A 26,406-nucleotide genomic window follows, 5' to 3' on the forward strand; every position below is an offset into this window, starting at 1 on the left:
TCACAAGTGCAAAGTTTTGAATCCGTATACATTTCATGCAAAATTTAAATTTATAATTTTTCATTCCCCTGTTAAATAGGTACCAGTGTTTAAGTGTAAGTTTTATTTCACCAACTGTTTTTAAAGAAATAATATAATTTTCAAGATTCATTCACAACACAAAAGACAAAAATAAACATTGTTTTAAATGTGTTACTTTTTTAAAATTACATCATTGAAAAATTATTTGACATAGTACAGAAACTAAACTTACTTTTACTGTTGTATTACCTAAATCCTATACATATCCAAAGTAAATAAAACATTTATAAGAATATACACACATAACTTAGATAATTGGGAGATATATATATATATATATTTTCAGTCATATTATTTTTTATATAAACCTAATATTTCTACAGTCTACAAATAATTTGTCGGCCGATCCTGTGCCATTTCTTGCCTGGCACCCGGAGCAGGCTACCCCCTCCCCCTGACCACTACTCCACTAACTTCAGCCCTGTGTATTAGAAGAGTCTAGCGACAGCAATGCTACCTTCCTGCAACTGGCAACTGGCAACTTGCTCGTTCCGGGGCCGGCTGCCGCACCGCTCAGGCTCGTTCCGGGGCCGGCGGCACGATCATATGTCGTCTAAAACTTCCATTTGTCAAATATGGCATCGTGGCTAAGCGCTCAGCGGCGCTATCATCTACTCGTAAGGTTGGCGGTTCATATCCCGGCAGGTGCGAGTTTTTTTTGTACTTGTAAAAATAAATACGAGCACGTATAATTTCAAAAGTAATAAATATATTTGAATAATGAATGCAAATAAAAGTAAATTTATTAATTAAATTGTAATTTTCAGGTAAGACCATGATAACTAATGGTCAATTAGGTTAGGTTAGCTACATTATAAATACTTTAAAACTTTGTGGACGGTTGATTTGGTTAGGATAGCTACATAAAAGATACTGTGAAATCATGTAAACTGTTTCCTAGCGCTGGATAGCTACATATTAAAAAGTTATTTGCTAAGCAACCATAAAATGATTTTACAGTATTTTTAATGTAGCTATACTTACCTAATATAACCAACCATCCACTAAACAGTCTATGTGGCATTTTTATACTGGAGAGAAAAAACGCGCGCTTAAAAATAAAAAACATCCAGGGGGTAGGCGCTCCCGATCGGCTAACTTCGGAAAGGATCGGCATTTGCGGCCAGTTGCAGGAAGGTAGCATTGCTGCCGCTAGACTCTTGTGTATTTGGCTCTGCTGGTCTGTTCCGAGCAATACGTTTTCATCGAATGATGGAGCCCAGTTCGCAAGATATTACGCCCACACCACAGCTGTTCGTCCTTTAAAGTTAAAGCTGAAATTCTGTTTTAGTAATAAACTATAAGGATATTGTTGAAACTCCAAATTTACCGTTTGCAGTCGCCCCGGCGCAAGTGAGCATATCGGGCCCGACGGAGGCTCGCGTCGGAGACTCTGTCCCGCTGACTTGCACGACCGCCAACAGCAACCCTCCGGCAGAGATCAAGTGGACGGTCGCCGGCCGACACATGCGCAACGCCACCTCCCGCACCGTGGTGAGCCCCGAGGGCGGCTGGATCACCACGTCCAACATCACCGCCCTGGTGGGCCCCAACCGACGCTCGTTGGTCGTCATCTGCCACGGCGTCAACATGCAGCTCACCGAGAACGTCGTCAGCACCCACACCATCAACGTCCTGTGTAAGACCAGCAAAACGCTATTTACGGTAGTTACGAAAACATTGTCTAGGGTTTAGACTGTTTAGAGCTGAAGTCCGTGTCATAGTCTCTAATTTCACAGCTCTCAAAAGTTGCGTCGACCTGGAGCCTGCCCTGGTGTATGTAAGGGGTGATTGCATAGGTGCCAACTAGCAGGGAGCAGGTGTGTGCTAGGCCACGAGATTTTTCAGAGGTGGTTCATGGCGGCGTGGTCGTGAGGCAGCAGGTTCGATTTTCGGCAGAGATAACCACAAGCTGTCAGCCAATCTGAACGCTAAATGGAGTTGTTGAATTAAAGGCGATGTTAGGTAGATGTGTTTCTTCAAGACAGGCACTCTTACACATGCTGTCTCCATGTGTGGCCTGTTCCGAACTTAAGAGCTGTAGCTTGTCGCAGCACATTAAAGGAGTTATTGTATCACGGCGTCTTAAGGTGGTTATGATCACGGTCTACGATTCAGCCTATTAAGAGAGATGTTGATGGCTGCGATTTGGTCAGACCTGTTTAACACATCAGGTAAACAAATAATTTCATGGGTGACAACATTAACGATTTACAAAGCCCTAACAAAACATGGAGTAGATCATAAACTATCCCGTACTCCTCGTACACTTACAAAACACAATGAAACAAAAACTAACACAAGATGGCCGCCGGCCATAAGTGAACTAGCCGCCACGTGGGCAGGAAAGGTAGGTTCAATGAAAGTTCTTGGGTGTATTAATTAAACAGTCTGTGTTGCACATTTTTCCCAGAGGCGGCCCTGTGCGGACTAAACGATAAACGCTTTTCAGCAATACATAGTTAATTGAAGCATGGCCTGCATCCTTGATATTCGTGCCAGAACATGGAGACACCAGTCCACAGGCAATGCTGTGATGGTGAAAGCCATGGTTCACTTGGGGTTTTCATGATGGGATGATTCAGTAGTGGTTTACCATTGCCTTCTACAGTGTAAAGCTGAAGAAGCAACGCATAACCCAGTCGTGGACCTGGGAAAAAAATTTTTTCACAAGGAATGAATATCTGACCTGGCTGGGAATCGAACCCAGGACTTTTGGCTTAGCAGCCAAAGGCTGTAACTACTGAGCCAACTGGACAGACATTGAAGCTTGAGTACTTACCTAACTCTTATTATGGAAAGTATGCATCATTAAACTTTTCTTCATGTCAAGGAAGACCCTCAAATTATTCATTCCATTTTGTGAGTCTATAGGCCCCTACTTGTTAACCAGCATAAATCTTGATTCTATTTATATGGTAAAAACCCAAAAATACATTAGTGTTTGCGTGTAAACAATCATACAAATGTCGCATGCCAGGCAAATTGTAATGAAAATTTAAGAAATTAATTTCTAATTTTGTTTTGCATCTGGGGCTCACAAAAAATAGACACTGAAATAGCACTCAGTTCATATCTCAGGAAGCTGGATTATGACAGTAATTATGGTTGCTGTAGCGAGAAAAATCCTTTCTTGCAAATGGTGCTATTCATAAGAGTTTCTCCACAAAAAGGAAAACTATTTTTTTGTCAAAAAAATGTATATAGCAGAAAATTTATAACTTTAAAATATGGTGTACTTAGTTGTTAACGTAGTTTTGACTTTGTTGCAGATCCTCCTAGTCAGCCCCTGATACATGGGTACACAGAAGGTGTGAGCATAGCGGCTGGCACTGTGCAAAAAATATCTTGTGTGTCTTCCGGTGGGAATCCTCTTGCCACGCTCACTTGGTACAAGAACGACAAAAAGGTGAGAGAGATCATTCTAATGCTGTAATTTCAACTTCATTTGACTAGGATAAGAGAGGGTCAACATTTTATTTTACCATGTATTATAAAGTCAGGTACACTAAACGTTTATGAAAGAGTAATATAATGGCATAAATATAATGAAATGGATTAGTAAGGTAAAATCAAATTATAATTCTTGCAAATAATATTCAACCCTGCATCATTTATTATTTAGGTGGAAATATCTATTGAATTGATTTGGTTATCCATTTGATTAACTTGCAGTGTATCATGAAGTAAATGTAATTTACATAACTGAATGACATAATGTAAGCTATAAATGTCATATACCTATGTTGTACATAGGATACTGAGATCCAATTAAAGTCTTATAGTTTTACACCAGTATAACATTTAGAACTGAATGGATGCCCATAAATTACAAGTAGGTACCTAATATCAGGATGAATTAGCCCTAATATCAAAATAGAGATGTGTGTACTCATAAAATATTTTTTTTTTTGTGTTGGGCTGAGAAAGAGAAGATACTTTGTGTTACACAAAACTTAATACTACCATAGCTTTTCAACCTGGGAAGCTCATTTTACTGTTTTGGAAGTTTAATTTAAACCAGTGTCTTAAAATTACAAAGAAAACCAAATAAAAGGTTGTGCTAAATGGAGCCCATTTGAATTTTCATGTGTAACAGCTTAGCTCTGGCCCTCTGGGTATGCTGCATTTGATGGGAGTAATTTTGTGAATGTAACAGAAATTTCATGCAACAGAAATGTGTAACCACAATGCTACCCTCTCTGGTGGAAGGTGCCAACCAAAGTTCACAAAGCCAAAGGAAAATTTTACACTAATAACTGTTTAATGGTTTTAACAAGATGGGGAATATTTTAATAAAATTCCTTGTCGAAAATCAAGTCCAAAGCCAGTTTACTATTTTTTTCAAGTCTTTTTCACTTTTATCAGAGCTTTTTTATTACGTAGTTTAAAATATTGCTCTGCAAATCGAATGATTGTATAATCAATGTAGCTGCTCTAGCAAAAAATTCTAGCAGTGGGTGCGGAAACAATTTATGTATGTATTTATCATGCGCTGCATTGTTTTAAACGTAAAATTAATTTAAATTTTGTGTCCAAGTTTTCTGTTATAAGTGTATTTGCAGATGAGAACACATGAATTTGCTCGTTACCGAGATTACATGTTAAACATTTCTGGCGAGTACTAAAAAACTTGCTCACATGTTTTTTTTTTTCTTCCTTTTTTACAGATCAGCTCAGTCACCAAAGTGAATGATCGCTCTGTGTCAGCAGAGGTGACCATCCTCACGAACGTGACTGACAACGAAGCGCGCTACAAGTGTGAAGCTTCAAACTCGGCCACGGAAATTCCGCTGTTTGAAACTGTCACCTTGAATGTTCAGTGTAGGTGACATTTAACTTCATGAATAGTATGTAATATTAAGAGAAATGGTCATTTGATGGTATTTATTTGGGGTTGTTCAGGTTCACCCAGCTCCCTCCTGGTTTGGCTGATGAAATAAATGTAACTTAGTAGTCGGTGTGTTCCAGCTGAACATACATAATCCTTGAGGAAGAAAATACACAGCAACAATAATTAGTTAAGGAAGGTGTTCTTATGGGTTCCTGGCACTGAAATCACAACTTTCACATTCCCCCCTTCTAGGAGTTGTGATGCACTATTTAAACTGGTCACGATCACAATGTACAGAGGTGGAAAATATGCCAGTGAAGACAGGACGGGTTGGAGGGGTGGTATATGATCAATCACATCAGGTTCATAAGATGGACATAGATTCTGGTTTATGTCAAAATGCTGAAAAATTAAATTACATAAATACAGTGTTTTATCGCATAATCGTCGCACGCGCATAATCGTAGCATCGTTATTTTAGGTCATCAAAATTTGAAAGAAATAATTTCTCGCATAAACATCACATGATGTTTTTAGATTTCAAGCGCTTTGTGTATGTAGTTTTCCCATATAAAACAATGTATTTGAAAGTTGAAATCTAATATTCATTTGGATATTACCACTTAATTATTTAATTAACAGAAATACGAAGTTGTCTGATGTGTAAATTTTAATTTAAAGATGTTTTCAAACGTTATAACCTTATCTTTTCGTCTTCGTCACCGCTAAGTACCGCTTATAAAAATGTAACCAGCGCTAGTTGGCATCATTCATTCATGTTTGGTTATGTTGATTGCCATATAGAGCGCGCGCACGTAGTCGAATATTGATACAGATATCTCACCGAATGCATGCTTTGCACGCGCTCTATCCAGTGCCGAGTTAACAACATTTGATAGCCCGCGCTTTCTCGTGATATGTACTACGATAGTTATGCGTTCCGACTCACGTTCGCGTTACAGTTTTGGTTTTTCTATTTATAGTTGAACGATATGTTTTTGTTGCATGACTTACTTTCAATTGTTTGGCATGCATTTGTATACTCTACTTTTTAAATAAATGTACTTTCCATGCATAGGTTTTGTTTTTACAAATAATTTTACCTAAAAAAATGCTTTTTTCGCATAATGATCGCACCCTTACTTTTGAAACTTTATTATAGTATAAAATGTGCAACAATTTTGCGATAAAACAGGGTACATATTTGAAAGGAACTTTTATTATTCACTTATATCATATACACATCTCCTTCCATTAGCTATTGATTGATATCCTAAGATTTAAATCAGGCTTAAAAATTTTTACCCTACATTAATTACTAATTTTTTTAAGTAATTTCATTAACAGAAAGTTAAGGAAGAGAACCAACATTATTCCTGGTTAAAAAAAATCCCATCAAACATATTTCATCCCATGAAACTTGTCATAGCATCTAAAGAGAAGCATATAAAATTAAAATGAGATTTGTGGGTCTAAGTACATTTAAAGAGTATTTTAAACTGAAACTTATTATGAACATTGAGTTAGAATCTCTATTCAGAACCCAGTTTAGTAACTTCCTGTATATAAACATGTCAATAATATTTTTCATATGTTCTCTAATATTTTTTAACTTACTCAAAATAATTGCTGAACAGGGACCTCACATATTTTCTCAGGTGCTTTGAGTTTCACTAGACTCATTATGATCTTTTACATTGCCACACCTTATGTTTTAATGTTTTAAAAGTGTTATTTTTTTTCTTTCACTGTGTAACGGAAGTATAACTAGGGAAATTGTGAGGCATAAAATTAATACATCATAGCCCTGTATACGCAGAAAGTCTGAATCTTTAAATGTTTTTTGGAACATTTCACTTCAAATATGATGGAAAGGAATGCTTGCCAAAATGCAAGCAGTTGAAAGTTGACGAATGCCTACTTTTTGTTTCTGCTTCTTGCATACGTCGAATATTGGGCCTTGGAGTTTCTGGCGTGGTTCACGAACCCGGCCTGAGCGTGGACCGTCTCTCCCGCAGTCCCGCCGGATCACGTGGTCATCCGGAAGGAGCCGGCGGAGCTGCGCAGCGGCAAGCCGGCGACGCTGACGTGCGACTCGACGTCCAGCAACCCGGAGGCGCGCCTCAGCTGGTGGAAGGAGGGGATCCCGGTGCCGGGCGTGACCAACACGACGCGGCCCGGCCTGCACGGGGGCAGGATGTCCAGCATCACGCTGCCGCTGAACGTTGCGCCCGAGATGAACGGCGCCACGTACACCTGCCAGGCCACCAACGAGGCCCTGCAGAGGAGCGTCCATGACGCCGTCACGCTGGAGGTCTTGTGTGAGTCTCGTCCCGATGGCGGACCTGGCTTCGAACTTTGGGGGAGGGTAATGAATGAATTCTAAGCACACTGAAAAAAGAAATTTTGCGTGTTCGTCCTTTGAAAAGCTGGCGGTCACAAACTGACAGCACTGATTAAAATTTTGTCTTTTTGTTCTTGGCTTCGTACCACACGTCCATTGTTTTCCTCTTACCTTTTTTTAAATGGGAACTGGAAACAGCAAATACCACGAGTGTTGTTGTTCTTTGCTACCAGATTGGACACAGATTGGGACAAAAATTTCAGATTGATCAATATACTCGGACCAGGGGATTCGAACCATCGCCCACACCTCCCATGACGTCGGAGGGTCACATGGACCGATCAGCAATCAGTGTCCATCGGATACGATTTTGGACGTTGCTATTGTAGACAGACATATCTATAATGCCACTATTTCACCAGAATTTGGTTGTTAATATTTATAAAATAATCAGAGTATAATTAATCGGGAAGAACATAGAAATTTTTCAAAGTAAATTAGCAAAACCAAAACCACACAGCATACAAGTTCCATGTTCACACAAAAACTTTTATCTGGTGGCTAGTTCACATACCCCCTCCTTGCATAAGGTCCCTTTCCAAAATATTAGGGCTCCGCAAATGTAATTGGCCCAGGGCCTTACAGAGACTAAGGCCACCACTGCAGTTCGATGTTAAACTCTTTATCAGGCAAACAAATAATATCAGGATGGAAACAATGGTCCAGTACTACTACCCTCCCTCCAGAGGTAGCGTGGGGACAGTTAAAATTTTTTTCCAAGTATTTTCATGTTGCTTCCGGTAAATGTGAATTACTAAACTGATTTTACCATTTAATACCATTATTTTACTAAGACTTTTTAAACAGAATTTTTTTTGTAAATATAACTGCAACAATTAATATTCAAGTACAGACATATCTCTACTTTTGTTAAATGTTACTTTTTTGGCATATGTTATGATTCATGGTTTAGTTAAAATTGTACGTAATCAAATCATTTGGAATTTTAAATGGTAAAGTCTCCTAGCAATAAACTTTGAATTTTTAAATACATATTATTGTACTTAATATAGTTTGGCATGTTTTGAGAGAATTGATATACCATGTAGGTACTGCCACTTAGTAAATCAAAACTAACATAAAATGCAGCACGACTCAGCCTGGCATCAGCACGTGACAAACTCTTTATTGGGTGATGAAGCAAAAAGATTAATTTAACATTTTGTGTTGTTAGGATTAAAATTATACTCCAGAAGTGTATGGACAATGTACGTGGTGTGTTCAAAAAATATCGAACCTTTGGTTATCCGAAACACTAATCCCCTTCAAATTAGTCTCCCTGGTAATGCACAAATTTCTCCCAGCGCTCTTGCCATTGTTGGAAACACTTCTGGAACGCAGTTTTTGGAATGGAGATCAACCGTGTCATCGCATTCCGCATTTGAGTTTCATAACTCAGCAGAATTTCCAGCTTGGGGAATAGCCAAAAGACAAGGTACCATGTCGGGTGAGTAGGGAGTCTGACAAACCACAGGAATGTTGTGTTTGGTGATGAAAGCCTGAATCAAAAGCGCAGAATGGGCGGGTGCATTATCATGATGGAGCTGCCAAGTTTTCGCTGGCCACAGATTCAGTTGTTTGCACCGCACAGCATCACGAAGGCAATGAAGGACCTCCTGGCAGTACTCCTTTGTGAAGATTTGGCCTTGTGGTGCGTACTCATGATGCACCACATCACGGGAGTCAAGAAAATGGTCAACGTGACCTAGACATTGCTACAAACCTGGCATGCTTTTTTTGGTCTTGGGGATGATAGATGTTACCACAATGACGACTCCATCTTAGATTCTGGGCCGTACCCATAAACCCATGTTTCATCGCCTGTGATCACGGTGTTCAGAAAGTTGGAGTCACTGTTTGCATTGTCCAGCATGTCCTGTACAATGTCTAAACACCATTGCTTCGGCTCCATTGTTAGCAGCTTTGGTACAAATTGCATGGACACACTCCTCATGCCCAAATTCTAGGTCAAAATTGAATGTACCGATGATGCTTACCCCTACATCGTTCGCAATTTCACGGACTGTGATACGACGGTCATTCAAGGCCGCAGTCCGCATTTGCTCAACGACATTGTCATTCCAGCTTGTTGAGGGCCTACTTGAACATAGTTCATTTTCCACTGATGTGTGGCCATCTTTGAAGCGGTTGTACCACTCCTTTATTGAGCGGTGCTCATAGCATTGTCCCTAAAAGCCTGTTGAATCTGGCAAATGGTTTCCACTTGGGTATCGCCAAGCTTTCGGCAAAATTTGATGCAATATCGCTGCTCAAGTTTTTCTGTCATTTTACAAAAATTGAAATCCGATGACCGCTCATTACCATCTTCACTTGTTAGCCCACTGCCAGCAATCGACGCTTTCTGCGGGCAGGAAAACATTAACTAATGCACATGAGTGTCCCCTCCACATTTACACTGAAGGAAGTCTTCCACGCTTCATTGGTTTTGCGGGGAAAAATAAGTTTCGATACTTTTTGAACACACTATGTATATTTTTAGGCTTATGATTATACAATAGTAAAATCAAAGCATAACTTGAATTTAAATATTTTATATGTTACAGTCAAGCCAATTTTTGAGGAAGTGCCAGCGGAAAGCATGATTGGAATCGAAGGCAAGCCCCTAGCACTGTCCTTGCGAGCAAACGGGAACCCCTCGAACATCATGTACACTTGGACAAAAGAGGGCTCGGTGTTGAAAGATGAGCCTCGGTTCCAAATAGAAGGCCCGGCGTTGAACATCACGCGTATGCGGAGGGAAGACTCAGGGGTGTACCAGTGCGAAGCAGTCAACAGCGAGGGATCCAGCGTCGTCAAAATGAATCTGACAGTGCAATGTAAGTACCTAATGTGTGTGTTTGTGTGCACGTGTGTGCACTGGCATTTGCATTGACATTTGTGATATTCATGTTATATCACAAAAACAAATTCTTTATTTTTCTTAATTTATATAGCTTGAAAATTTTTGGTTTGCAAATCTTCATTTCCAAATATTTTTTTTTTGTGTTTTATTTTTATAAAAAGTACAATTACTTTTCAGTTTACAAACGTAATAAAGTACAGTGTACATATATAGCACAATCCCCTAAAATAGTTAATTTATAATTAAGAGTAGTTGTAAAGTTTTCTAATGTTAGTTAAGGCAGTCAAAAGTATTGTTACATAGTACAAGGGATGTCTTCAATGAAACAAGACTAAGCTCACATTAGAAAATATTTTCATCCTTAGCTTACACTGTCCTTGCAAATTCAACCATGGTGTTTGCCTTCAATGGTTGTTTGGATCCAAGAAGATTCATCAAGAACTAACATTTTAAATGGCATGATTGTATTTTGTTCCAAATCTCCTAAGATTTCTGATGATGTTTGTGGGTGAAAACCGTGCACATTAATTCAGGCCAACAGTGCAAAGAATGTGTTGTTCCACCAGCGAGGGTCTTGCCGCAGATGCCGCGACCATCAAGGAGGCTCCGGAGTACGTGATGATCAACCCCGGAGAGGACGCACAGCTGTTCTGCGTGGTGGACGGGAACCCCTTGAGCGAGAGGCACGTGACGTGGAGGAATGATAAACTGTCCAGCATGGAGGAGCGCACGGCACAGACGTTCCACAACCGCACTTCCTACCTCATGATCCAGAAGCCGACGAGAGAGGACAACGGGGTGTTCCGGTGCACAGTGAACAACGAGATCGGCAATGAGACCAGCAGGGACGTTCAGCTCATAGTCAAGTGTGAGTTACATTTCGCTGGGAAATTGTAATTGGCCCCAGGACCCTGCAGAGACTAAGACCCATCACTGCCGTGCAATGTTAAATTCTTTATCAGGCAAACAAATAATATCAGGATGTAAACGATTGTCCAGTACTACTACCCTCCCTCCAAAGGTAGCATGGGTGCGGTTAAAATGTTTTCAAGTAATTTCATATTGTTTCCAATTTGAAACAGTTAAGGCACGTGTCAACGTCTGGTTTTGCCAAATGCTTTGCTTCAAATGTTTTTGTTTATCAGTGTTCATCTTCATATTTTTTTACTACTTATTCAAATCTCAAATTTTAGTCACAAAGAGTACTTCCAGTATACCCCTTAAATCAAAATCTAGCTCTCAAGGGTCAAAAACAAAAATGACAAGAAATTGAAAACATTAATAATTTAACATTAATTTCACGAAATAAGTTTTATGAATCAATGCTGTTGCGTCTTCCCTACAAAGCCACAAGCCTGCTGTTATTGCTTCCACTGCACTCCCAACAACTCTTCTTAAAATCCACTTGATCACAACACACACATCGTAACAACCTGACAAGCAGCCATCTTGCTTCCGGCTTTAACTCTCAATCCTACCATCCTATACCATTCCTATACGACAAATACATACTATTATAATTTTATTTGCATATTAGTACAATATATTGGGAGAATGTGTTAGCTAATAGGATGTATATATGTACACACACACACACACACATATATATATAAACACAAAGAGATCTAGTTAACTTCAGAGTTGTCACTATCCAATTTTTTTAATTAATTAAATTTCCTGCAATTATGAGCATACATAGAATTTCATTTCTTGAAGGGGGGGCGGGGTGGGGGTGGGATGAGAAAATAAAACCACTTTGCCCACTGTTTGCTTTCAAATTCTTTCCTTTTGTTGGTAGAGATGATTTTTTTTTTTAATTTGGGAATATGGGGGGAGGGATTATCCTTCTTGTATACATCCCTATCTTCAATATTTTTCTTCAAATTTTTCCTTAGTGATCAAATCTTTCGAATACTAATGTTATTTGACAATTTGAGGCTTTGATTAGCTCATCCCTAACATCAGTTTTTCTTAAAATGAGACATGTAGAAAAAGAAACTCCATTAACTGCCTCATACTTCTATTCAGGTTATCAAAGGGTGACAAGGAAACTAAAAAAAAAAACCTTATACATACACTTTTTCCCAACACATTGATTAATTTCGCAACACATACTTAGTTATTTGAAAGAATTTTTGGAAAAAACTATATCTATATTCTTTAATCTATTAAAATATTAGAAAATATACAGATACATAGAAAAAGACACAAACAATTTGGCAAACTCTTAAAATTACACATTTTTGTTTGGTGCTACCTTATCTCGTAGAAGTCTGTGGAACTCACTGGTATCTTTTTTTTTTTTTTTTTTTTTTTTGCAGACAAGCCAGAGATAGACACTTCGCCGCAGATCTCGAAGGCAGCGAGCAACTCGGGCGACATGGCCCGTCTGATCTGCAGAGCTTCTGGGGCACCGACAGTACGCTTTACGTGGTCGAAAGATGGAGCGACGATTCCTGTCAACACCACAGGAAAATTTTACACTGAATTCAGACAGGTACTTGTTTATCAATGTTGAAAATATTTTTTCACGTTTGGCAAGCATTGAATTTCAAAGAACAACTATTGCCATGGTCTTTCCATATTTTTCAAAAAATGCCATTGCATTTATTAAATTTTTACAAGTCAAATTGCCTGAATTTCTTTTGTCCTTTTTGTTGTTTTGCTAATGTTGTGTGTACGAGAATGTTTTAGTGATGTGTGGAAAATTTCCATTAAGTTAACTATTAAAGTGAAATTTCATTAGAACGTACCTAAAAAAGTCCCACAGTTTTGGTTTTTTTTAAATAATAATAAAAATGGTTATGAAAATATTTAATTTAAAGCTACATCTAATTTGAAGTGAGTTACTTTATAATGTAGTACCACTGTAGTAGAAGAATAGTAGTGTAAGTTGTTAGTTACTGTTATAACTGGGGCTTAAAACTGTAGCCTATTTTTCAGGTGATAAATATAAACGTCCAACTATAATCGAGGTTAATTTATTTTCGTACCAGTTCTCAATAATTTAAGAACTGCCACGGAAATTTCTGTGCTTTGATTTTAACCTTTGACATCTGCTGATTTTAGCTTGTGTGTGTTTTCATTATATATATATTTTTTTTGTCAATAACCGAGGCATCTTATGACGTACGGTGTTAGCAGCAATGGCGTATGTTCAAAAAACCATCGTGAATCAATGCCATGCTTGTTGCAGCTGGACCTGGTGACGTACGAGTCGGTGCTGCTGGTGACGCACGTGAAGCAGAACGACTACGGCGGCTACGAGTGCGTGGTGCGCAACGAGATGGGCTTCGCAACGGCGTCGGTGCGGCTGGAGGTGACCTCCCCGCCCGACTCGCCCACGTCCCTGACGGTGCGCAACGTCACGCACGACTCCGTCACCCTGTCGTGGACGCCCGGGTTCGACGGCGGCATGACGGCGTCGTACCGGGTGCGCTACCGCCCGAGCGCGGCGCTGATGGGCGGCTACACGTACGTGGACGTGCTGTCGCCCAATGCCACGTCGTACACAGTCGCCGGCCTGGGCACGGCCACAGACTACACGTTCAGCATCATGGCCTTCAACAAGCTGGGCAGCAGCAAGTACCTGCCGGACCTGCTCAAGGCCAAGACCTCCAGTATGTGCTGCTTCTTTCTTTTTTCTTGTTGCAGCATTTACACATCCCAGATGTTCTCGGACCTCCGAGTCAGCTCGTACGCGTATAAGAGTTGGCATTGCATTCGAGGTTAATTTATTTTTCGCACCACTTGGTTTTGGTTCTCAATAATTTAAGAACTGCCATGGTACCATACACGTAAATTAGGACCTCTGAATGTCCAAAATGACTACGCACATCCAAAAAACTGAATAGGTAGTCTTCATAGTGACCGTACACACATTTCGTCAGTGGAAATTTTTGCTTCAGTAGGTATAACTTTGTTAAGAACATTTGTCTTAATCACAAGAGTCTTTGGTGATTGTACTTGCTCAACATGTTGCACTCATGTGCTAAACAGTGTATCAATCATAGGTAACCTAAAATTTACTAGCAAAAAATTGGTGCCCAAATAGTTTGGACCTCACCTTGGATGTCCTATTGCTTTGAACCATTGCAAAAAATATTCATTTGACATAAAACCCACTGTATCTTTCTATGTTAACAATTCCTGTTTAGAGTATGGTATCATTAAATAAGCTTCAAGATTATAAAACTTAACATTAATTTTGCATAGTGACCATTAACTTTATTATACCTACTACAAACTCACCAATTTGCTAGAAACTAAATGGCCAAATAATTTAACAGAACTGTGTTTTTTAAAAGAATGAACATTATTTTTGAAGAGGTCACAGTGCTTGAGTTGTTTAATCATTTGCATTCCAACAAGGCACTTTGGGTTTGATCCCTGGTAGTGGTAAAACCAGATTTTCCACCAGAGGGAAAACACTGAAGATGCTATTGTGAAATATTGATTTTTTTTTTGTATTTTCTATATCTATTTATTATTATTATTATTATTATTATTATTATTTTTTTGCTGCTTACTGCAATAGCAGTCACTCAATTTCAGATGCACTTAACCATAGAATCATCATATACTCAATGCTGATATTTTTGTACGTGGAATTGGAAAGTACCAGTAATCACATTCCATCAAAAATCCATCCTACTTCATTACATCTTGCATTTCTCAGACTGGCCAGAACAACCGGTTTTTCCCTACTGATATACTGAATTAATTTGTAATATTTTGACTGTTTTCAAAACTGTACATTATAAGAATTTTGGTTTTTAGAATATAGTTTTAAGCTTACAGTGTTCAGGAGTGTAACAAATAAAGATGTTGATATTAACAACTTTAGCTTTAGGGCTATAATATTAAGTTGCCACTGGGATTTTTTTTTTCATGTGAAACTAACCAGAACCTCTACAACTAACATTTTTCTAAGTTGCATGGGATTTTAATCAGTAGGGGTCTAAGTGTTTGGTAAGTAGGTAATAGTTTGTGATAGATCTTTCTGATTGCTTGTTTTACAGCTGATCAGAAAAAAAGAATTTAACAAACTTGATTTGTTGCTTGTTGCTTTGATTCTATCCTAAAATGCAAAAAATTTTTGAATATAATTTTGTGAAAATCTCATCTACTTGCTAAATATAATCTGTTGGTTTTCTGGAATTGTAGTTCTAGTATATGGTTATGGATGTTAACATTACTATATAACAGTTGGTTTCGAAATGTGTTGTCTTTATTTTATATAAAAATGTTTTGGCTTTATCAAAAAGTATTCTTATTATAATTGTTCCAGCTCACATCATTTACACACACACACACACACTTGGGTTCATATTTAGGATTCCTAACCATTCGTTCAAACTGCCCGCTTCTTGGCAGTCACTCACTCAGTCAAATTGCCACTGTCAAAGAACCTAACTACTGTTCTCTATGGCTGTATGGCTGTATATCATTCCCACCAAAAAATGGAAAGAATTTTAAAGCAAACAGCTGGCAATGTGGTTTCTTCCCCCACCTTAAATGAAATTCTTCCATATAGTTCTGCTGTTTACACAGACGAAAAAAAAAACAGCAACTGTCAACTTAGCTCCCTCTGATGGTTACGTAGAAGGTGTTTCATCATGAGCTCATTCTGCACACCTTTACATTTCTTTAAGCTGACCTATCACTTTGACTTCACTCTGATTAAATTAGGCTTGTGCAAATACTTGTTTTTTGAATCAAATATCAAATCAAAATTTCAAAATATTCGTGAAGTCGAATCAAATTGTGAATACTCTTGGTGAAACTGTACGACAGTTATCTTATAAAATACTGGATTGAAGTTAAACAAAATCATTTGAAATGTTTGAACTGATTAAGTGATTAACCAATTGGGCCCTATGTATAACATAGGTAGTAATTCAATAAAAATTCTAACATAACTAGTTATACGAAGTATTAATATTCAGCATTCATAAAAGCAAACAGAATGCCATCTTTTGATTATTTTAACTAACCAACTTTATTCAAGCAAAATAGGTATATACAACACAAAAAAACACTAAATATTTTCATGAGTAAATCTTACAATGTTTTAAAGCTTTGCAACAAATGTGAATATTCACATCAGACACAAAACTTTGCACCACCACTGAAGCTTCATATGAAACAAATAGCAAAGTTTCTGGCAAAGTCAAATCTGATATTATAAAGAGCTTTGATTGATTTGCTTAGTCAAAGCTTTGCACAGGCCTAGTATACATTTTCTTTCTGCATCAAATTCATATTGCAAGAACAGTTTACACAGGCTCATTACGAATATTCGGTTCTTATGTCCACTTGGTTTTCTGTCTCATGCCACTTTTTTGGGAACTTCATATTTTGACAGTGGGACTTCTGGTTCTGGCAAATTCTTAAGGACTCACTTAAATAGAACCTTGTTTTTTTTCCCCAGCCACTGAAAAAATAAAACATCACCCTTTTTCTAATTCTAGTACCAGGATCATTCTAATTTTGCCGTAGTCAGCATTAAGATATTAACAGGGTTCCTGCTCACCCATAACAATTTTCAACTACAAGTTTTTGACACAGAGTTTATTTACTACTTTCTGTTCAAGTCACCAAGTTGCTTGTAATAAGCTATGCATGTAATCTATTGCATATCACTTACTTATAATTAGCAGCAATAATTAATTTAAGAACAGCCATTGTAATAAATGTATTTTCTCTATTACTGATACCTATATCTTTCTTTGCTTATTTGCTTTTAATACCCTGAATTATTTCAGGATAAATACTATTAAGCTTGTTAACAATTTTATTTTTCTTATATACTTCTCTGTCATTCAGGGGCATATGGATAAATATACCATCCAATGTAGCTTTTAATAGTATGTTATAAATAACACACAAAGACACAATGTAATACAAACTTATGTCACAGTCACCTTTTTATTAGCTGCTAACCTGTGAACACTTTTTGAAACGTAGTTTCCATTCCAGCAAATGTGGCAACACGTAAGTTGAAATCAGCTTTTCAGTAATGAAGATTTTAAAATAAATTGGCACTTTCTTAAAAGACTTCAGGCCCCTTGCACTTGTTGATCAACTGTAAGATGCCAAAACCTTAAATATTATAAAATGTTCCACTTAAAAGATTTAACGTAAAATGTAAGAGATGTTAAAAGACGTATAATCTAGCAATCTCGGCAATGTGGACACACTGCTGTTACCAGGGAGAAGAAAGAGTTAGTGGAGGCCTGTGATTGGCCGGAAGTCATGGAGAGGGGGTGAGCCCTCGGAGGGCCCTGAGCCTGGCGATAGGAGTTCACTTTGTATTTGTCTGTCAAGTCAAGTCCGAGGCATTACCTTATAATTCTTTTAATCAAAGTAATTTATATAATTTACTTGGTGTTTATCTGTCAAGGAACCGCAATGACAGTTCCGGAACATTACCTATTGAGTATTGACGCTTTTTGATTATAATTTCTTCATACAACTTGTGATAGGGTAAGCTTCGCCGTTCACCTGTGCTGACGCCAGGGCACAGAATACCCTATATCATACGCAACGCGAAACTATGTACTATGTAGAAAGGTCGATAAGCCACAATAACATTTCACACCTAAAGTGATGAAGTATGCCAACTGAACAATCACATATACAATTTATCTACTCCAAAAATTAACGTTTTCATGGTGCATCATCTTCCAGACTTAAGGCAACAATATAAGCGAGTCTTACAAATGGCTGCCCCTTGCACTTGTTGATCAACAGTTTTATAAACAAATGGATATCAGTATAACTTGATTTTAAATCCTACAGAGTTGAAAAGTAGACCATATCATAAAGTAAAGCTTGTAAAACACAAAACACCAAAATGTGGGTAAAAAAAACTGGCTCAAGCTTGTCAATTCATTCTTAGAATAGATATTCCCCTTCCTTCTTTGTACAACAGCAGCATAAGTATTGCTTGGTGTGCAGTCTTCATACAGCAGACATAGAACCGTCACAATGAGACAACCTATTTGTAGTTCTGAGCTTTTGAAACTTGCCTGAGATTAATGTGTTATATGCTGGAAATTACAATAAATTCATAATCCACGTAGAAACATTTTTTTTATTTGAGAAATAAAAATTTAATCTTTATTGTTTAAAAACTCCATGTAATACACCTATATATTATAGACTAAAGTATATTTTTGTTGATAGTAGTATCTAATTGCTTTGCATTTTATGGTTATGAGGTGGAGTGTGTGTTGTGGTTGCACGTGGTTGCATGGCGCGGGTGGTGGGGGTAACCGCTTGTGTTGTCCAGGCGAGGCTCCCCCCTCCTTCCACTCCCCCAGCCAGGACGTAGACTCCCTGTCGGGCGGGGACGGGCGCGTGTCGGGTCCTGTGATCGTGGTGGCGGCGGTGGTGGGGATGGCAGCCCTGATGCTGGGGGCGCTGCTGGTGGGCTGCTGCCTGCGCCGCCGCGCCAGCAAGCGACTCACAGGTGGGTTCCCCTTCTCGGCGCCGCTCACCCGCGTGTCTGTTGGGCGCTGCCCCCCTTAGGCGAGGGCGACCGCCAGCAGATCATCTCCGACATCCTGAGCAAGGCCGACACCCCGCGGCTGGTCATCATCGGCGTGGCCGTCACGGGCACGCTCCTCGTGCTGCTCAACGTGGCGCTCGTCGTCTGCTTCATCTACCGCAAGAGAAACAAGCGCCTGCGCGAAGGTAGGCCGTCGTGCGGTCGGTTGCCTTCCAGGATACCATCACGTTCAGTTGGCACAGGCAACATTTTTCCTTTACCTCTCGTGCTACTGATGTTATTTAGTGTTAACACTTGGTATTTGCGCTTACCACTACATTTGCTACACGCTTAAAATATTTTTTTTTTCTACGACCATGTGCTCCTCAGTTATGCTGTATACCTGAAGAAACCTACATACATATCTAGGAAAACCACGTATGTCTGACAAGAAAACTCAACAAAACTCCCAGTATTTTGTTGTTATTATAATCATTACTTAAAAGTGACTAATACTTAGTCAATTGACTTCTGATTTGTGAGATTATATTGGTTGAAATGCATGCACAGAGGCATTTTAATTCCATCTGTTTAGCATTTACGAGCATCTATTAACTTGTGATTCACAATGGTTTGCAGCACAACATATTCTAACCAAAATTAGAGGACTCCAGTAGGAACCAGTAGAAAAAATAGAAAATACAAGGATATAACAGAAACTTAAAGAATACATCACAGCATAATCCACGAGAATCCATTGGAAACTTATCAAACGCACAAGAAACCAACAGAATGCAACACAACAGGAAATATCAAAATCCATAAGTTGGCAAAGATACAAAACATTAATAACTTTTACTCATTAGCTATTGTGAGCATTTCAATTCATTCACTAGAGTAAATTTTATTTTAATGAGTAAAAATTTTTTTTAATGTCAATTACCGGCTTACTAAGACTGTTGGGTCCTACATCCGCCTAGGGGCCGCCAGGTGAGTGTGTGGTTCAAGCAGTGTAGCAACCATGGAACAAAGTGAAGGAGGAGGGAGAGGAACATGGAGACATTTTACTTTGCTGACCCAACCGCAGGCTGGAACCAGTTGTTAATGATAATGACATTTTATGAGCCTTTATGGAATTATGCCTTAAAAGCGTCTGTTCACCTTACCCGAATGTATTGAGAGGTATTTTACAACCATATGCAGTGGGTAAGTATGGTGTGACCAGATGTTGAGTCGGCTTGGTCAACCACTCACATGGTTGGCTTCAGAGAAACTACATCGGTCACAGCCACTCTTTTTCTTACAGTGATGTGGTCAGATTCTTTCAGAGTTAACAGTTAGAGTGAGAGGGGAAGGATTAAGGGTACAGTCCAGCTCATTAACGAAATAATTTTTTTTATAGATTCATGTGAGGTACCGGTATTGACCTGTCATTTCACAGAAATCATTCCATTCAATAAAATACTAAACTTTTTTTTCCCAAAAAAACAAAACCGACATTTTTTTTTTTTAAATTCAGAAATGGCAGAAGAATATTTAGTCTGTAAAATAATACTATTGATAGTTAACCAACAAAAATAAAAGTCCACTATTTTGTAGTATATACAATAAAAATGCTGTGATGTAAGGTGTGTGGTATGTATCGGTAGGAAACCGGTTTGGGGAGTTTGTGGAAGGTGGTTGGGAGAAAAGGGAATAAAAGAGAGAACAGGAGATAAGGAGTTGTCATATGCCAGAGAAAGGCATAATAAAAAAAACTCAACTTTTTCCTTGCATTATTATGAATCATAATTGAAGATGTTCTACAGAAAGTCACTTTGATTTACAGAACATCATTTGCATGGCATGGTTTCTCATTTGTACTAGCAGTAGCCTGTCCGTTCATTATGTCTGATGACAATAACTAATCATCCCCTTTTTACCTTCAGTATCTCCACTTTTTTAGCCTCTCGCATTTAGTTTGAAATAACATGCAGTTATTAGTAGCTTACAAAATCCCTTTACATGAAATACATCACATAGAATACGTAACGGGTTTTAAGTCTTTTTTTGCTGCTGTACTCCAACAGGATTAAGATATAATTTTTATTTTATTAGGCTACTTGAGTGGTCTTATAGACATTGTATGTTTCCAGTGAAACCTGATTCTGTGCATAGTGTTTTGAAGATTGAGTAATGTAATACAGGTTATTTTCATGTGGCTGATACATGCAGTGGCACCAAATTTTAGTTTTGTTGTATGTGGTAGTAGAAATATAGCAGATTGTAATACAACCAAGAAGATATTTTAAACAAGGGTTTGCATCATTAGTTACGTATTTACAATACTACATAACAGCTCTTTTTATTTTTTAATTGTAAAATTTATAAGATATTTGTATTAAAATATATTTTTTTAACTAAAGTTTATTCTTATCCTTTTGCATTAATGCATGTTTATTCGTTTCCAGCTACGAGCGAACAAAGCAGCAGCAAATCTGCGACCATTGAAATGTACGCTCCGAGCAGTTACAATGAGACTGTTACCGGAGAGACGCTAAGCTCTGTGTCTGAGAAAAGTGAGAGTTACTCCAATGGAGACAGCAATCAGGAGTACCTGGTAAGACATGAAACGCTGTGATCGTACTTTATTATGACACTGCAAACTTAATATCAAGCAATGTTGTCAATTGATTGTTTTTAGTGGTGTACTAGTATTTTTTAATCCTGTTTGGTACAGTAGAAGCACAATGAAATTTACCACGAACTCTTGTACATTAGCTTTGACAAAATTTTATCGATTTCATTAGCATTAAGTTTGCTATACTGTGTGATGTAAGAAAATGTTGACAATTTTTCTATTTTCATGTAACTGCTTTTGAATTTTTGGCTTAAGTGCAGCCGTTTAGAGCATCCATTCCTTCTCATCTGGATATGCCGTTGTTCATATGTTCATATTTAACATTACAGTAAAACCCTGTTAAGTTTCTCAATGTATGCACGCTATAGTAATGCCCAGCGGGCTCTTAGGGCTTCCCTTCTGCCGTGCCGTAGGTGTTACACACGTGGACAAAAAAAAAGGACACATTTTAACTTGCATGTCCAGATTTATTTAGACCTTAAATGCTCCCATACACATATTTTCGTAAGCAGGTATAAAGCCCCAAGGCACGAAATGGTTTAAATTGCGGTGTGGTCCTCACAAGTGGCCACACAGACATTACTTAAACCGGTGATCAGAGACTCGTGAAGAGTTAATAAAGTAATTTTTTAAACAATCCACTGGCCGAGAGTAGCCCCGAGGATAAACGTAAATGATTCAAAAGACTTAATTAATAAACGGAAGCTACTTACCAGTGCCGGCAAGAGATTATGTCCCCGGGGTGCTGGCTCGTCTGCTCTCGGCTGATGGTGTTGGTGGACTGGGGCGAGCGAGTACTCTCTGCGGGAAACATGGTGTCTTTTACGCTGAATGAGATTACTGTTACGTTATCACGATTACGTGCTAAGGGTTAATGAAGATAAGACACATAAAACACTAGTACAAATGTTGCACACTTTCTCGCGGCTAAATTGCTTAATAACATATAGTAATTTAAAATTTAGGATTTAAATAAAGTCTGGCTTTGGCTGGACTTGGGTCCACCTCAGGAGTGTTCGGTGCCATCTTTATGTTGAGCGGAATTATATCTAAAAATGAATAAACAACACCCTCCCGGCCAATCAGCTGTGACACCAAACCTTTGGGACAAAAATTAAAGGTTTACAATATAACTTATGATTACTTAAGGGGATGGAACACGGATGATACAGCACCCTCTTGCCAGAGTCTGTGGCGCGCTATTTAAACACACATATGCGTAACACATTCACACGTACGGCGGCAGTTTGTAACAGAGGATGATGGTGGTAGTAGAAGGGGTCTGAAGCAGCGAGACACATCAGGCAGAAGGGAGGGCGTAGCCCTGGACGGTATCAATATTAAGAAAGAACTGGTTGGGATTTTTATTTTGTTAACTTAGATCCACATGATACTGGTTATTTTATCAACAGACAGATGAACAGCATATTAATGTATGAATTACTAGCTGCAGTAAGCATCTTAACAGGTTGAATTTCCATTTAGTCGCAAAACGTTCTGATGCACTCGGCTCCATGCTTATAGATAACACTATGAAAATAACTGCACCCTCAGTATCATAACCATATATTGGTAGGAAAGAATAAAATCCAAACTCACAAACTTTCATATTTTTATATCTGTACCCCTGAGGTACAAAACACCATGTCCATTTTGTTATGAAATTGAGTTGGCACAATTAAAACTACTATCTAGAAAGTAGTATTTGCATCTACTAAAGTGTACCAAGAATGTGTTAGCTTCATTAAGCATTACCTATTACTAGGAAGAAACCTGAAAATAAAGCTGAAATTAATCAAAAACTTTCTCTCCTGGTTTTATTGGATTTGTTGTGCCTACTCTAATATTGTATCTTTGTATGTACATGTACTGAGTTAGCATGCAGATTTAGCTTTTTTTTTTCTTTCTTTCTTTCTTCAATACATTAGCTATATTAGTTTTAGGATATTGAACTAAGTGTACATATTTTTTAAGTGTGTAAGAGTCTCTCATATTGTAACCTAGTGTGTACTTTTCTTGATTTTGCTTTTGTTTGTACCTTGGCCAGTGTCGTAAGACTTTTTCCCTGATGATATTTTAACATTCTTATTTGTGCCATGTCAATTTCTCGCAACTTATATATGAAAATAAAATTTTTATTCACTTAAGAATTCATGGTATTGTGCATTAAAATAACCATGTAATAATACCAGTTTCTTAATTCTATGTAATGTACTGACTTATTGCAATGCTAAAAATTTACATTGAATAAAAATAATTTTGTCTTATAAAATCCCTGATAATCATTTTGAAGGGGAAAAAAGTCAAAAAATTATAATTTGAATATACAGTAGAACCCCGATTATCCGTGTTAATGAAGGGGACGAGTGAGTCGGATAATCGAAAATCGCGGTTAGCCGAGTCATGCTTGCCTCAAAGGTCATTAGCCCACAGACAACCATCTGTGGACATTCGGAGATTACATATAAATAACGACCCTAATCTCGGGAACCGTGAGGGGTCGTATCTATTCTCCGTCCACTCTTAGCTGAGTTTTGAAAAAAAAAACACCATCGTATCACTGCGCCGCGTCAGCTAGTGATAGGCTGAATTTATCTTGCGTGCCAAGCACTAGTTGCAACACACACAAACTTCAGTACAGTCGGTGCTAATAAAATAACGGAGAAGTAATATAACAGGAAAATGGTGCCGTGACCTTTCACGACACAAAAGGAAACAATGTTTATTTTTTGAATAATCGATAAAATAGCACCGTAACGTAAGACAACAATATGATAGTGTTACGATTTGGTACTCACCTAATCACTATCTGGCAGTGGTGCTATCCCTTCCAGACTTGAATCAGACCTACCACCACTATCTTCGTCACTACTGTCGACACTGTCACCGAGAGGAATGATTTACTGGCCCCAACAGCGTGACACATTCACAGTGAGGAGTTGAAGTGGAGCGGTTTGCAATTGAAAACAAAGGAATTCGGTACAAACTTTTACAAAAGTTATCTTAAGAACATTATAAAACTAGATGTTTAGAACTTTGAACACATTTTAAGCATTTTAAGGAAAATATGTTAAGTCTTCTACAGTTTTTTAAAGAAGTCTGTTACTTTTTTCTGTCGCGACTTGTTTATTTTTCGTTTGATGTTTAATCTTACTTTTCTTAATGTAAGAATATCTGAGAACTCACTATCTTCTTCCTGTTCCATAAACTGTAAAAGTGTTTCTGTTGACTCTAACGCAGTTTGCAGATTCACACGTTTTGCTGGAGTCTAATCTTCCCCGTCGCCCTCATCACTTGAACTGACATCGGCGGCCGCGCATGTGTTCGAACTGACAATGTCGTCATCACTTTTAATTTCATACCCAGGAAGCAAGACGTCAGTTTGTAGCCATTCCTCTATGTTTTCTTCATCAACATGAGCAAATTGCTCATTGTTTTTTATAGTCGATTGAAGCGACTCAGCAAAGTTTTCCGTCTCAATGTCTTCTTTTTCAAAGCCGTGGAAGTTATCAGCTGAACCTTCAATGTCACAATACAACTTCCTCCAAGATCTGACTATGTTTACTTTCGAGACCATTCCCCACGCCTTAACAACAAGATAAATTGCTTCCTTTAAGTTCATGTTTTTCCAAAACTGAACCATTGCCCTATCTTCCTCCAGCAGTAATTTTAAGAGTTCTCGTCGGTAATGCCTCTTTAATGTTACAATAACACCTTGATCCATTGGCTGAATGAGCGCAGTCACATTTGGAGGCAAATAGGATACAAAAATATTCCCATCTGCTGATTTCAACTCGTTTTCATTTGGATGAGATCATAGGCGTGCGCACGGTTGGTGCCACAGGTGCCTTGGCACCACCATTAGGGTTAACATTATTTTGTTTTTTACAAGCAGAAATAATACATACTTACAAAAATCCGTATTATTTCAAAAAAATATATGTTTTCCAATCGTGTTGAGTTACAGATATGTGCTCATAACACTATCAGTATATAAATTATCAATTGAACCAACTATACACACGGAAACAAGCCAGTTGCAATTACTTGTGTTGTACACGCGGGCCGCGGCTACAAAACTTCTGAAATTTAAATACTTCTCATAGTTCTCCTCGAATTACATAGAATGCGCGCTCGCTGTCCACTGTTCACTCCACTCGGCAGGCTCACGGAATAATAGCCGCCGTCCGCCAGGGTTTATTTAAAAAAAAGAGAGAGAGTTTAGTTAGTTAAAAGGATAGGCTTACTCGATGACTTATATGCAGTCGCCGACAAAACATTTTTGTTGTATTCCAAAAGTTAAAACTTTTTTTGCCCACTCTGATTTGTGTATTTTTATTATTTTACATATTTTACATATTTAAGGTATGTTACAAAAACTCCCTTGATTTGTTGATTTTAAAACTTAACATTTGAGAATGTTTTTTCTAGCATTTATTTGGAGTCTTCAGAAAACATGTATGGTTTTTCAAAGCCACCAGCATGAATTCCGTGCAAACAATTTGTGCAATTTACTTTATGGCTCAACAAAGCTTAAAACTGTAAATAGTTAATAGTTTTCCTGGTGATTATAACGTTCAAAGCCATAATTTGTCATAAAAAATGTTAAAATTTTTACATCTGTGTATTTAATGTTTTTGTTCGGAAAGACCTTAAATAGCAAATAGCACCATTTTGCGCTTTAAAATCCAAATTTTTCCGGGGGAGGACCCCCGGACCCCCCCATTTTAGGCTCGGGGTTCGTGAATGACAGTGCTGCTGTGTAATCTGGCACCACCACTACTGAAGTCCTGCGCACGCCTATGGATGAGATGGTGCATTATCTAAGAAAAGCACTGCTTTGACCGGCAAACCTCTTGACTTCAAAAATTCAGAAACATGTGGTACGAATTTGGAATGGAACCACAGTTTAAAAATTTCTCGAGTCATCCAAGCAGATTTATTGTGATAGTAATCAGCTGGAAAATATTTCATTTCCGTGCCCTTAAATGATCGTGGCTGTTTTGCTTTCCCGACACACACTAATTTTAGTTTATCTTCTTCACTAGCATTAACACAACACATGATTGTGATTCTCTCTTTACTCGATTTGTGGCCAGGCGCAGACTTT

The 26,406-nt window shown here is 38.2% G+C and overlaps 1 protein-coding gene across 2 annotated transcripts in view; it reads left to right on the forward strand.

Moving 5' to 3' along the window:
- LOC134536593 (nephrin) overlaps positions 1-26,406 on the forward strand; it is a 271,114-nt gene that overhangs the window by 233,694 nt on the left and 11,014 nt on the right. Inside the window, exons 7-16 of one of the 2 annotated variants that reach the window (XM_063376362.1) lie at positions 1,421-1,720; positions 3,354-3,490; positions 4,752-4,905; positions 6,934-7,236; positions 9,884-10,156; positions 10,766-11,050; positions 12,504-12,679; positions 13,379-13,802; positions 18,479-18,658; positions 21,127-21,275. In XM_063376362.1, the coding sequence (XP_063232432.1) occupies positions 1,421-1,720; positions 3,354-3,490; positions 4,752-4,905; positions 6,934-7,236; positions 9,884-10,156; positions 10,766-11,050; positions 12,504-12,679; positions 13,379-13,802; positions 18,479-18,658; positions 21,127-21,275 (2,381 nt within the window). Of the gene's footprint in view, positions 1-1,420; positions 1,721-3,353; positions 3,491-4,751; positions 4,906-6,933; positions 7,237-9,883; positions 10,157-10,765; positions 11,051-12,503; positions 12,680-13,378; positions 13,803-18,478; positions 18,659-18,717; positions 18,883-21,126; positions 21,276-26,406 lie in introns of both variants that reach the window. The other variant, XM_063376370.1, reaches the window with a different exon arrangement.

Source organism: Bacillus rossius, chromosome 1, assembly GCF_032445375.1.
Source record: "Bacillus rossius redtenbacheri isolate Brsri chromosome 1, Brsri_v3, whole genome shotgun sequence".
Classification (NCBI taxonomy): Eukaryota; Metazoa; Arthropoda; class Insecta; order Phasmatodea; family Bacillidae; genus Bacillus; species Bacillus rossius.